General features: G+C 38.1%; 1 protein-coding gene across 7 annotated transcripts in view; it reads right to left on the bottom strand.

Annotated features, from left to right (window-relative positions):
- Positions 1-14093, bottom strand: part of CDK7 (cyclin dependent kinase 7) — a 47727-nt gene that overhangs the window by 23677 nt on the left and 9957 nt on the right. For 4 of the 7 annotated variants that reach the window (XM_028089608.2, XM_028089609.2, XM_028089611.2 and 1 more), the window contains exons 6-11: positions 12761-12871; positions 11561-11679; positions 9751-9850; positions 4700-4786; positions 3268-3417; positions 1128-1275 (exon numbers count right to left, since the gene is read on the bottom strand). In XM_028089608.2, the coding sequence (XP_027945409.1) occupies positions 1128-1275; positions 3268-3417; positions 4700-4786; positions 9751-9850; positions 11561-11679; positions 12761-12871 (715 nt within the window). Of the gene's footprint in view, positions 1-543; positions 728-1127; positions 1276-3267; positions 3418-4699; positions 4787-9750; positions 9851-11560; positions 11680-12760; positions 12872-14093 lie in introns of those variants that run through there. The other 3 variants (XM_028089607.2, XM_028089613.2, XM_028089612.2) reach the window with 1 other exon arrangement.

Genomic DNA, 14093 nt, shown 5'->3' with positions numbered 1-14093 from the left:
CCATGAATATGTAGTGTTATATACATAATATATATTTTATATATTAAATGGATATTAAACTAGATTTATATGTATTAACATGGAAGGAATTAAAGTTTTGAGTAAAAAAAATTGAGATGTACAGCCTATCACTCATAAAATTTTGAGACCCAAAACAATAGTGTATTATTACATGTATTTTTATAAAATAGCAGTATAAAATCATGGAAGGACACACTCATTTCCTGAGAGTCACTCCTTTCAGGAAGGTGAAAAGGAAAAGAATGGGATGACATATTAAAGGGACCTCAATTTCATTTGTAATTTTTTCTTCTTTTTTTCCTATTTAGTATATTAACATATGTTAACTCCAGGTAGGAGGTATATGCTACATTTCTACTACTGCTTCAATTTTTGAATACTACCCCTGCTACGTGGGCCAGATCACCAAAGTAACTGATGATTATTTTTATTAAGGTTTCCTTAATGCATTTTCAATTCTACATTTCAGAGAATTGAACTTAATCTTACTTTTGTACTCTCATCAAGAAAATCAGAATTAAGTTTGTTTTAAAATACATTTAATAAAAATAATCCAGTTTTACATATTTTACATGTGTGGAATATTTACAAATTCCTTCTACATCATTTACTACTTCTCCATTATTTGCCTTGACTATTTCCTTCAGTAGTAAAATACTGTCCAGTGATCTCTGTAACTAAAAAATTAGCTTCTTGGGTAATCCTCCTAGGTGAAAAAAAAATGAGGTTGTTCACATTTAATCTTACAGCAATTCTAACCAGTCACTACATTCCAACTACATTCATTTTACTTGCTTTGATTTGCTAATAAGACTTATTTAACATTAAGCATAAGGTATACCAATAAAAATTTATGAAGAAAATAAGGTACATATTGGTAAGTTCTTGCAACTCTGAGGTATACTCAAAAGTGCCCATAGCCTTTTAAAAAGCTTGATTTAATTATTTTCAATGAAAACAAATATGCTAAAATACAACATTCTCTACCACACTTATGAAACAGCTCACAATCTACATTTCTTAGCTGCCCCTCGGTCACGAGCTATATACTACCTACTTGGAGTTTTCTGAATTCATTTCATATCTTATGAAAATGAAAGTTTTACCTTGTTCCAAGGCCTGTGTTCTCTTCCGTTTTGTTGCTACAGCTGGATTTGACTGCTCCTTTAGAGTTTCCAATGGACAGTTTGGTCTTGGCAGCTGACATCCAGGTGTTGGCCCTGGCCGATTACTGAAATATTTAGTTTTCAATGCCTTGGAAAAGGAGAGATACCAAGGAAAGTAGGGTTTTAAGTGAATATCTCAACTGTGTTTAAGAAAATCTAACCTCCAGGGGTGCCTGGGTGGTTCAGTCGTTAAGCATCTCCCTTCGGCTCGGGTTATGATCCCAGGGTCCTGGGATGGAGCCCCACATCGGGCTCCCTGCTTGGCTGGAAACCTGCTTCTCCCTCTCCCACTCCCCCTGCTTGTGTTCCCGCTCTTACTAGGTCTCTGTCTGTCCAAAAAAAAAAAAAAAAAAAATCTTAAAAAAAAAAAATCTAACCTCCAGAATTGTTGGGAATATTAAAAACACTATGTGAATATCCCAATTCCAAAACAAAATTAATTTCAAGAATTTAGATGAGCAAATAACTACAAATAGATATATAAAAGCTTAAGATCAGCTGATAATTCCATTACCATAAGAAAAAGACACTACGTTAAAGATTTCATTTATTTGACAAAGCCAGAACTCATTTTAAAAAATGTATTCTATCAAAATACAACCCACATAAGTTGTTACAACTAGTATTTTTCTGTAAATTTTGAGTTTTACTATTAATGAAAACAAGTTTCTAGATAATCTGACCTAGTCTCAAGTTTCTTATGATGGAGGTAATAAATATATGTGTATGGGTGGAAAGGTAACAATGAGGTACTCTAATGGTAAAATATCTAGCACGTATGTATGAATGTAGCATCATGTACTGCCAAAAAGAGACGGCCTATAGAAATAAATGCATTAAACAATGATTTGGTAGTCTGTAATAAACTTAAGTGAAAAAAAATCCACTTTGTATCCTTGGTATATTGTACATTATTTGTTAGATATGAAGACTTGTGACATTTCATTTTAATCAGAGTCTTACTTTATGAAGCCAAATCATTGTACTGTGATGCATTCCTGCATTTCCCTGCCCCAATTTTAAGTGTTTGTGACACTATCCTTTTTTGTTTTGTGCTTGTTTTTAAAACAAAGAAATTGGATTTTGCCCCCCAATCCACAGGGCTTTTATTTTTTTGTTTGCTAACATTTCTCCCTTCTTTTATAAGACCACATATTCTTGGTCTTCCTAATTTTTTTTGAGTTTGATTCTTACTTCCCTTAAACAAGGGTATCAGTGTTTGTTCTATTCAGAGTATCTTTCAATCTCTTGTAAGCATAAGTTGTATTAAGAACTATACGGGGCGCCTGGGTTGCTCAGTTGGTTGAGCGTCTGCCTTCAGCTCAGGTCAAGATCCCGGGGTCCTGGGATCAGGCTGCATGTTGGGCTCTCTGCTCGGCAGGGAGCCTGCTTCTCCCTCTCCCTCTGTCCACCGCTCTGCCTGCTTGTGCTCTCTCTGTCAAATAAATAAAACCTTAAAACGAAAAACAAAACAAAAAAAACTATATGATTTTTGGGGTGCCTGGCTCATTCAGTCAGAAGAGCACGCAGCTCTTGATCTCGAGATTTTGAGTTCGAGCCCCACGTAGGGTGTAGAGATTACTTAAAAATAAAATCTTTAAAAAAGAAAGGAAGAACTATATTATTTTCTTCCCCATTATCACTTTCTGACTATGACAATGATCAGCATGCATACTGGGACTGTATTTCATGGGGAAAAAAAAACAAAACACTTTTGGCATTAGGCTAGCACAAACCTAATTGAAATAATCATTATCTTAACAAGTACAGAACCCTTCTTATTTTTTCTTCTCTAGGTAAACTACTTGAAAACCAATTAACTATGAAATAAATATGTATTTATATGTTACTTAACAAAAGTAAATTCTCCTGTTATGTGTGCTTGATGTAATTTAATATCAGACTGAATAGCTTGTAACCTGGGGACAAGATAAAATTTGTTATTCCTTAAAACAAAAACATATCTTTACAGTACTTAAAGAATGTTAGAAAATCTTAAGAAATTCTACTTTTATTTTATCTATGCCAGAATTAAGATTATCCTCATATTTCCTAATATAAGAAAGATATGCTAAAATACCTGTGTCGCTGTAATTCGAGTACATGGGTTAAATAAGAATAAGCCTTGTATGAGATCTAGCAAGTCATCTCCTGCTGCAATGAAGATGTGTTGTAACGGGATTCCAGGAAAACTCTTAAATGTCACGAAATCTGGAAGACTACACATGTCCTGTAAAAATATTTATAATTCAAACTTAAGGACTGAAAGGCATATAGTTCTGAAATGAAGAACTAAAACTGTCAAATGGAGAATGTAATGATTTCCATCGAATTGCTTTGCACCATTGTCAGAAATCATTTGGTCAGATTCAGTGGCCATCCGGGGCACTGGACTTTCCATCCTGGAACTATGGCCCAGTTTGTTCATAATCTTGTGGAGAAGACCTGGTGCTATGAACGCTGCTATGACTTACTTCAAAACCTTGACTGGCCACATTTTGGCACTATGGCAAGGTTGAGCTGGTTCCTCTAACCCCTGCTGAGAGTCCTATAGCTATTCAGAGCTTGAAAAAAATTTTACACAGTTTCAATCAGAAGGTAGAGTCTGATTAAAATTTCTCTTTTCTAGTATTTATTCTCAGGAGATGGGCTGTAATAGAGTTAGGAAAATCTAAAGGTTTACAATTTTAATTTAAGAATAAACAAGTGAGGGGTGCCTGAGTGGCTCAGTCAGTTAAGTGTCTGCCATTGGCTCAGGTCATGATCTCAGGGTCCTGGGATGGAGTCCTGCATCAGGCTCCCTGCTCAGTGGGGAGTCTGCTTCTCCCTCTCTCTCTGTCCCGACCCCCTACCCCCTTCCTCGTGCTTTTTCTCAAATAAATAAAATTTTTAAGAATAAACAAGTGAGATTATCTTACTGAACTATAATATATAAAATTTAGCAACTTAAATTGGTGTAAATTTTACCCAAGATTTAAGTTTTCTTTTTTGTAGGCAATGTAATGGGTTAAAAATATTCATGGTACTGAGACATCTTAACTGTTGGTGAAAATTCTATAAATACACCCTAAATCCACCAAGATGTTGATAAACATGAAATACCCATCAAATGAATTATGCAGCTGTTAAAAAGAAAAAGGTCAGTAATAAATAGGTAAAAAGAGCAAGTTGGTTGCATAACAATTATATGGTATGATCCCATTTTTATTAAGAAAAGACAGAAAATGCAACTCTATGTTTATGTGCTTGTATATGTATCCTCTTAGCAAGACTTTCCACCAAACTGACAGTGATTAACCCTGGGATGGGAATTACTGGGATGGAGAAAGGGCAACATGTACAAAGGAGGCTGGACAGTATACCACAATTTTAACTTTCTATCTGATATAAATTTTTCAGAGTATACATTACTAGTAAATTAAGACAACGAATACAGTTCTTTAAGTAATATCTACATGACATCAACATGAAGAATCCTAACTAAATTTCAAAGAACATGTATGAAGGCTTACAGGCCACTGTTCCTCAGTTGGTGTGCCCAAAGTTTCAAATATTCTTGTTAGTTGATCAAGGTCTGAATCTCCTGGCAAAAAAGGAACCTGAAAGAGTGAGATGCAGGTATTTCAAGGTGGTTTATAATAGTTATACAAATAATACTATAAATTTAATAAAAAAACTAAACTGTGGGGCACCTGGGTGGCTCAGTCGGTTAAGCATCTGCCTTCGGCTTAGGTCATGATCCCAGGGTCCTGGGATCGAGCCCTACATCGGGCTCCCTGCTCAACAGGAAGCCTGCTTCTCCCTCTCCTACTCCCCCTACTTGTGTTCCCTCTCTCGCTATGTCTCACTCTGTCAAATAAATAAAATCTTAAAAAAAAAAAAAAACTAAACTGTAACAAAAATCAAAAGGTAGTCTGAGATATACTAGATGTGGCACTAGGTCCTACCACTGCTAACCAAATAAAGAGCATCATGTTTCCCATTTTATTCACTCCACAAACGTTTAATAAACACCATGTAATAGGTACTGTGCTAATTAATTAAACCCTAGGCATTTAAAGAAGGGAACAAGACAAGGACACTTGGGTGGCTCAGTCAGGTGAGTGTCCAACTTTTGATCTCAGCTCAGGTCTTGATCTCAGGGTTGCAAGTTCAAGCCCCACATTGGGCTCCACACTGGGCATGAAGCATACTTAAAAAAAAGAAGTAAACAAGACAGTCCTTGCTCTCCCGTAGGGTGCATGTAGGGAATGCTGATAATGCAACTAAAGGGGCATCTGCCAGATTATGTTTTCAGTGAGAGCAAGATACTAGCATACACAGAACAGCACCTAGCCCACTCGAATAGGTCAAGGAAGGCTTCCTAGAGGAAGTAGCAGAGAAAGCTGAAATATGAGAGTTAGCCAGAGGAAAAGTGTTAAGATGGAGGAAAACTATTCTAGCTAAAGTACAGGAGCAATGGTTGCCAGGCAGAAGAACATGTATATTACAATCTTATTTAAATAATATCTTGACATAATATTTCTTTGAAGTATAATGCAAACTTTAAAAGGATAAGTGATTACAAGTTAAAAATTAGAAACTAATAAGAAACAATTAAAATCCTTGCTATACACAGACATTATTTTCCAATCCATTCTCAAACATCTACGTAAATACATAGGAGAGTAAGAAAGAGTTTGCTTTGTGAATAACAGAGGCTTTCCATACTGTTAGAGGCCTTGAGAAAGTTTATCAACTCAATGAGAAGATGAGATCAAGTACCAGCTTTCCAATATTTCTATTACTGTGGACCACTAACACCACCTCCACTAATCCCTGTCAAAAAAGTATTTAACTCTGCCAGTTATCAATTTATTCCAAGCTCACCCTTTTTGCCTTTTCTGAGAAAATAGATTTGGACCTTTAAATGTTTTTCTTTTGGCAGCTGAAGCTCTGTCAGTAGAGGCTGCTGGAGAAACATTATAGGAAGACTTCTGCTTCCTGGTTCTAGCTTATATGCCCAGCCGACTCCTGGGGCACTCCCAGCTTCTCTTCCCATAACCGTGGGAACCTTCTTCAGTGCCCAATGCACAGAGTAGCTTCCTCTACAGAGGGCTGTGTAGCAGAGTGCCTCCAGAAAACCATCTTTCCCAGACCCCAGAATAGCTTTCCTCTGTATGTAAGAGAACAGATTTTCAACAAGTTCTGTCAACACAGCTCTACAGCAACTTCTCTATCACCCAGCGTGCCACACCGTGCCCTTTTCAAGGTCTCAGTCCCAGGGTCCTCTTCCTTGGGTGCTCTGTCTCAGTCCTAGGGTGGCTGCTCCTTTTGACTATTCGTATATTCTTTAAAATATTCTCTTTGCTTGCTTTCTTTTTTTTTAAGATTTATTTATTTTAGAGAGAGACAGAACTCACACTCGTGGGGGGGGGGTAGGCAGAGGGAAAGAGAGTCTTAAGCAGACTCAGTGCTGAGCAGAGCCCAGTACCTGAGACTGCAACATGGCAGAAACCAAGAGTCAGACACTTAACCAAACGCACCACCCAAGAACCCCTCTCTTTACTTATTAGTCAAACCTTCATTATTCCAATAGCTAATCATAGTTAATTCTTAATATTAAACTTCCCTCTTTAATATGTGGTTTCTATTTTCTGACTGGATCCAGATTTAATACAATCCCTATGTATAACGCTGGACTATTATGTATATGAAATGTGTACCCAAAAAAAGAAACCTGAAGTTATATCAACACTGCATGACTATTTTTAGGCATGCTAATATTTTCTTCTCATACTTCAAAAGGTAATCTCCTACTTTGCAGACTACTAAAGTAAATTGTACTATAAGATCTGAAGAGGGGGTCCTGGGTGGCTCAATCGGTTAAGCATCTGCCTTCAGCTCAGGTCATGATCTCAGGGTCCTGGGATCGAGCCCCGTGTTGAGCTCCCTTTCCTTTTGCTCCCTCTCTCCACCTGTGCTCTCTCAAATAAATAAAATCTTAAAAAAAAAAAAAAAAGATCTGAAGAAAGGGACACTCATCATCATAGCCTTAGTTTTTTTTTTAAAGAGTTTATTTATTTGACAGAGTGAGACACAGCGAGAGAGAGAACACAGGCAGGGGGAGTGGGAGAGGGAGAAGCAGGCCTCCCATGGAGCAGGGAGCCCAATGCAGGGCTCAATCCCAGGACCCTGAGACCACGACCCAAGCCGAAGGCAGACGCTCAACGACTGAGCCACCCAGGCACCCCATCATAGCCTTAGTTTTGTGGGCAGGCTGGCAATTTAATCAGATTTTAAGGATGGGTGTTTTGGTATGATGTAAAAAAAAAATTTTTTTTTAAATATTTATTTACGTAATCTCTATACCCAGTGTGGGGCTCAAACTCATGATCTTGAGATCAAGAATCACACACTCCAAGGCGCCTGTGTGGCAGTCAGTTAAGTGTCCGACTCTTGGTTTCAGCTTGGTTGTGATCTCAGGTTTGTGAGATCAAGCCCTGCATTGGGCTCTGGATTCAGCATGGAGTCTGCATGAGATTCTTTCTTTCCCTCTGCCCCTCCTGCTCACGCTGTCTCTCTAGTTAAATCTTAAAAAAAAAAAAAGTCACACACACTCCTCCAACTGAGCCAGTGAGGAGTCCCATGATGGAAAAATTTTAAGTTATAATGTGTGCACTTTGGATTTCAACTTGAATAAACCAAGTATAAAAGACATTTATGAGAAAAAGTGGGAAATCTGAACACAGACTGGTATTGACTTATCCTTCCTTTTCTTGAGATGATAATGGTATTGTAGTTATAATAAAAAAAATTCTTATTTTTTAAAGACATAGTAGTATGAAGAAAATAGCATGATATCTGGGATTTGTGGCAAAAAAAATGTGGTGTGAGAGAATTATAAAATAAAGCTGGTCATGTGTTAAAAACTGTTGAAGCTGGTTGGTGGGCACACTGAGGCTCATTTTTCTCCCCAGACATTCCCCTGCTGAAACTCTCATCCCTTCTGCTTCAATCTGGACTAGTTGCTTTCTGGGCCTGATGCACACCTGCTTCCTCAGAACTTCCTTTCACTATTAAATGAGGAATTCTATTCACCCCTTTTCTGTGCTCAATCTCATGTTCTTGGGATCCTACACCTTTTTTTTTTTTAAAGATTTTATTTATTGGAGAGAGGGACGTGACAGAGAGCACACAGGTGGGGAGGAGAGGAAGAAGCAGGTTCCGCACTGAGCAGGGAGCCCGATGTGGGGCTCAATCCCAGGACTCTGGGATCATGACCTGAGCTGAAACCAAGAGTTGGACGCTTGCTAAGGGAATGATAATTCATAACATTAGAGGCTATGTTTTGTTTTGTTTTTTTTAAAAGATTTTATTTATTTGACAGAGAGAGACACAGCGAGAGAGGGAACACAAGCAGGGGGAGTGGGAGAGGGAGAAACAGGCTTCCCGCGGAGCAGGGAGCCTGATGTGGGGCTCGATCCGAGGATCCTGGGATCAGGGCCTGAGCCAAAGGCAGACGCCCAACGACTGAGCCACCCAGGCACCCCAGGGACTATGGTTTTATCTTGGTAATGAATGAACTGTGTTTGGGGGAGATGACAGATTCTCAAATGTAAACTCTGTGTTTTTGTAAGTAGCAGAGCTGTCACACAGCTCATCCACAGGACCCATCACTAGCAGAGGGATTACTATTCATCTTCAAATCTAAATGTGTGTTTCTTCTGCACCCAGAGGAGCGAGCTTCTCCAAATGATGCACAGAACTCACACCAAACTAAAAAAGATGTTTGGGAAGGTAACTTTTCTTTGTGGCATATAGAAGCTACTTTCTGTGTTCAAGGAACTAAGAACCTGTATTTTTATGTCTCGGGTTCACATTTCTTTAAATACATATCACTTGAGGAGAAGAGTAGGGGTTGGAAACTGGAAGGCAGGGAGGAAAACACTCTCAGCTTCAGAAGGATTCCCCAATATTCCTTTGCCTTCATCATTCAGAAAGGCTAAACTAAACTTTATAGCTCAAGAAAAGTTTCTAAGACACCATCTTTCTCTCCAGTGAGGGTAGCGAGACGATGTTTTATTTTAAGATGGTTCGAGTCCAGAGAAATGCTTACAGGACCACCACATCTGCTTAGTTTGAACAGAACTAAAATAATCTTACACACACTCTGCTGAGAGTGCAGCTGTGGTGGCTGGTTTTACATATCTCCTAAAGTGTAATTTTAACAGCCCCAAACAAAAAAAAGTCCCAGGACTACAAAAGTGCATCCTAACACTTTTAGTTACAGCAGAGATGTTACAATATTACAGCCCAATGAGTTTTATTATAATTTTATTTCAGATTATAGAAACGAGCTATAATAAAATCTTTATTGTCCTCAATGAGAGGTCTTCTCATCTCATATTAACATTAACAAAAAGGTTTGCTTTGGAGGAGGTGCCTTTTTTTTAAAATGGTCTGTTTTTTGGCAATTTTTGGAAGAATGGTGCTGAGAATTATCTATGGGAAGATAATTCTTACACAAGTTGTACAAACAGCTATTACAATATTGTAGTGTATACATCAATCCTAGACTTACCCTTAGAAGCAGCTCTGCTAATATACAGCCAACAGCCCACATGTCCACACCTACACCATACATTCTAGCTCCAAAGAGTAACTCAGGGGCCCGATACCACCTGAAGACAAAAAGAAATAATGTAATCTTTTTTTTTTTTAAAGATTTTTTATTTATTTATTTGAGAGAGAATGAGAGATAGAGAGCACGAGAGGGAAGATGGTCAGAGGGAGAAGCAGACTCCCTGCTGAGCAGGGAGCCCGATGTGGGACTCGATCCCGGGACTCCAGGATCATGACCTGAGCCGAAGGCAGTCGCTTAACCAACTGAGCCACCCAGGCGCCCAAGAAATAATGTAATCTTAAAATGGAATTATTAAAGTATTTCTTGGACAAAACTCCTCAGCAAAACATCATCCCACTGATGAAATTCACTTTTATGGATATATTAACTCAAGAAAAACTGGCTATAAAACCAAGCAGTTCCAGGGTGCCTGGGTGGTTCAGTTGGTTAAGCATCTGCCTTTGGCTCAGGTCATGATCCCAGATCCTGGGATCGAGTCTTGCATCGGGTGCCCTGCTCAGTGGGGAGCCTGCTTCTCCCTCTGCCTCTGCCTCTCTTCTCTGATGAATAAATAAATAAAAAATCTTAAAAAAAAAAAAAAACAATCAGTTCCATACTGGAAATTATACACATCCTTGGTCCATTTACTCTCCCATTCTTAGATGACTAACACCTTCTCTCTCCTGAACCTCTCAACACCATTCTTCCTCTAAGCCAATGACCTTACTTCCGACTTCACTGAAAAAAAAATCCAAGTAATGGGGAAAAAAAAAAAAGAAAAAAGAAAAAAAATTTCCATGGACTCACCTATAGTCATTTATAATTCACACAATCTGCCTTTCCCACCTGTAACTACAGATGAACTGTCCTGAACTGTTCTTTGTTTTTTTTTTAAGACTTTATTTATTTGACAGAGAGAGACAAAGAGAGAGAGGGAACACAAGCGGGGGGAGTGGGAGAGGGAGAAGCAGGCTTCCTGCGGAGCAGAGAGCCCAAAGTGGGGCTTGATCCCAGGACCCTGGGGATCATGACCTGTGCCGAAGGCAGACGCTTAACGACTGAGCCACCCAGGCGCCCCTGTCCTGAACTGTTTTAATGCTAATATGTCAACTTGGGGAACCAGGTAGCATGGTACCATTTTCAAAGATACTGAAATTCTCTTTCTCTTACATCAGTGTTTTCTTCTTCACTAGACTTTTCCCACTAACATTCGAACATACCATAATTTCTTCAGCCTTAAAAAATAAACTAAGAAACAAAGTAACAAACAAGAAAAACTTCTTTAGGCCCAACTTCCTCTAACAGCTACCTCCACATTCTCTGGTTATTCTGAAAAGCTGTCTGTTCTTACTGTCTCCAATTCCTATTTTCTTATCCTTTTAAACCCTTTCAGGGGGTGCCTGACTGGCTCAGTTGGTACAGCATGTGACTCTTGATCTCAGGGTCCTGAGTTCAAACCCCATGTTAGGCCTACATAGAGCTTACTTAAAACAAAACAAAACAAAAACAAACAGGGACGGCTGGGTGGCTCAGTCGGGTTAAACGTCTGTCTTCAGCTCAGGTCATGATCTCAGGGTCCTGGGATCAAGCCCCACATTGGGCTCCCTGCTTAGCAGGGAGTCTGCATCTCCCTCTCCCTCTACCCCCCTGCTCACGCTCTGTCTCTCTCTCTGTCTCTCTCTCAAATAAATAAATAAAATCTTTAAAAAATTAAAAAACAAACTAATCCTGCACAATATAAACTTTCAGTTTTTTAAGTGATTCTTACCTGGTTACAACCTGATGTGTATAAGCTCTATTGGGGCTCCCAAATGATTTGGCCAGGCCAAAATCTGCCAGTTTTAGAACTCCATTTTCATCTAGCAACAAGTTGTTTGGTTTTAGATCCTGTATCATGGAAGTTTTAAATAAACAAGTAAGCAGGTGGGAGAGAATACCATAATGATATATTTAGTTGGCTTCACTTTAAACTTTGCAAAAAGCAGGGTATAACCCTAAACTTAAACAATAATCAGTACTTTTTTCATTGACGTTAAAATCTTACCAAAGCAAAATAAGATTGGTTATATTACCTAGTGAGACCTTCGATCAAGACCTTGGGTCACTGAGCTTCAATTTACCTACTTCATAGGGTTGCTGTGAGAATTAAATTTAACATTTTTCTATAAAGAGCCTACTGTAGTGACTAAGAACTCAATAAACAGTTGCTGCTATTTATTAAGAGTAATACATATTAACTTCAGTAAATAAAAATATTATGCATTTAGAGAGGATAAGGAATATATTCCTTAAAATCTATACTAAAAAGATACTAACAATAACCTAAAAGGGATTCCAAGTTTAAGATCTGAGAATTACTGACTATAAATTATATATTCTTAGCTATTTATCTAAATAGAGTGCCTAAGAACATCTACCTATTGAGATTATCAGCCTTGTTTCAATAGCTGAATGTTTCTAACATTGACTAAACCATTTCAGAAACTTTATTTCATTACTTCATAGAATTTTAGTTACTAGAAATAGTTTCCTAAAAATATTTTAGCATTGTATAATTTAATCCAGACTCTCACTGTATTTTTTTTCTGTCACAATAGTATAAGTATACCACAAGAACACCGGACTTAAAGCCAAAAATGTAGATTCTAATACTCTGTCAGTTACCAGCTACTGACCTTGAAAAAATACATGTAACCTTGGTCAGGTGATGTAGCAACTTAGCTCTTCACCTATGAAAAAAATGAAGAACTGGGTCTCTTCCATTTCTAAATTTTACATGGTATTTTAGAGTCTTCATGTCACCACCTGGTGGAACAACTGAAGGGAACACCCAGAGGAAGGAGGAAAAAATGGCGCGGCTCTATTTTTATTTTAACAATATACATATTTAGACCATTTATGTAATAATTGACTATATAAAACTTGACTAAAACATAAAGAATCAATCATACTTGGTTAAAAACCTTACCCTATGTAGAATCCAATGTTGATGTAAATATTCCAACCCTTGAAGAGTCATCAACATGTAGGCTTTGATGTGTGATGGTGTCAGCACAAGACTATTATCCTTTATTATAACCTGTAAATCCAGTACATAATATACAATTATTCCAAATAAATCACACCATATAAAATCACATACAGACATAAAATGAATTTATCCACAATACAAGAGAATCTCAAGAAACACTGCCTAACTCTCCCCTTAGGAAGCACTGTCAGACTTTCCAGTTATGTGGGTAAGGAAAGTATCTCTGCTGGTGCTTTCTCTCTTACTTCTTTGTAAAAGGCATTAACATAGTGAACAACAAGAACAAAAAAACATAGTGAACATCTGTTGTTTTGCTTGCCCAATGATGTACAGTCCCTTCTGATAATAGCATTCAGCATTCCTCTGGGAAACCACCTGGTTAAAACAGACTGTCCACAACCTGTGGCCTCTAGAGGTAGATACATGACCCCGGCATAGCCAACCACCACACTGAAGCCTGCTGTCCAGAAGACTGGTTTAGGGATGGACATGTGATCCAAGCCAAGCTAATCAAACAGGCCAAATACTTCTGCTAGAATCAAAGGGAACAAATCACCTTCTTTCCTCACAGATTATTAAACTCTAAGGATATAAGCCTGAGGTGCCTGAGCCACTATACTGAGAAATTATGCCCATGAGGAAAGGGGAAACAAAGAAGAAAACAGAGCTGAGTTAAAGTGCAAGACTGAGTTCTCATGGCATTATCTGAGAACTGTGCTTAAAGCCAGTTTATTCCTAAACTTACAAGTTATATTAGCTAAAAGTTCCCATTTTTTTTTAGAAATCAGATTTAGATAAAAGGTATCCAAATTGTAAAGAAGTAAAGCTTTCACTATTTGCAGATGACAATGATACTATATAGAGAAAACCCTAAAAACTCCACCAAAAAACCACTAGAACTGATCAATGAATTCAGTAAGGTTGCAAGATACAAAATCAATATACAGAAATCTGTTGCATTTCTAAATACTAATAATGAAGTAACAGTAAGAGAAATTAAGAGCGGGGCACCTGGGTGGCTCAGTCGTTAAGCATCTGCCTTCGGCTCAGGTCATGATCCCTGGGTCCTGGGATCAAGCCCCACATTGGGCTCCCTGCTCAGCAGGGAGCCTGCTTCTCCCTCTCCTACTCCCCCTGCTTGTGTTCCCTCTCTCGCTATGTCTCTATCTGTCAAATAAATAAAATCTTTAAAAAAAGAGAGAGAAATTAAGAGAACAATCCCATTTACAAAAAAAAAAAAGAAAGAAATCAGATTTAGGCAAAATATGCC

This window comes from Eumetopias jubatus, unplaced genomic scaffold, assembly GCF_037043125.1.
Source record: "Eumetopias jubatus isolate StellerSeaLion01/CBP00866 unplaced genomic scaffold, mEumJub1_p1.0 scaffold_5, whole genome shotgun sequence".
Lineage (NCBI taxonomy): Eukaryota > Metazoa > Chordata > Mammalia > Carnivora > Otariidae > Eumetopias > Eumetopias jubatus.
Note: the sequence above shows the minus strand (reverse complement) of the source record. Positions and strands in the feature narration are given on the sequence as shown.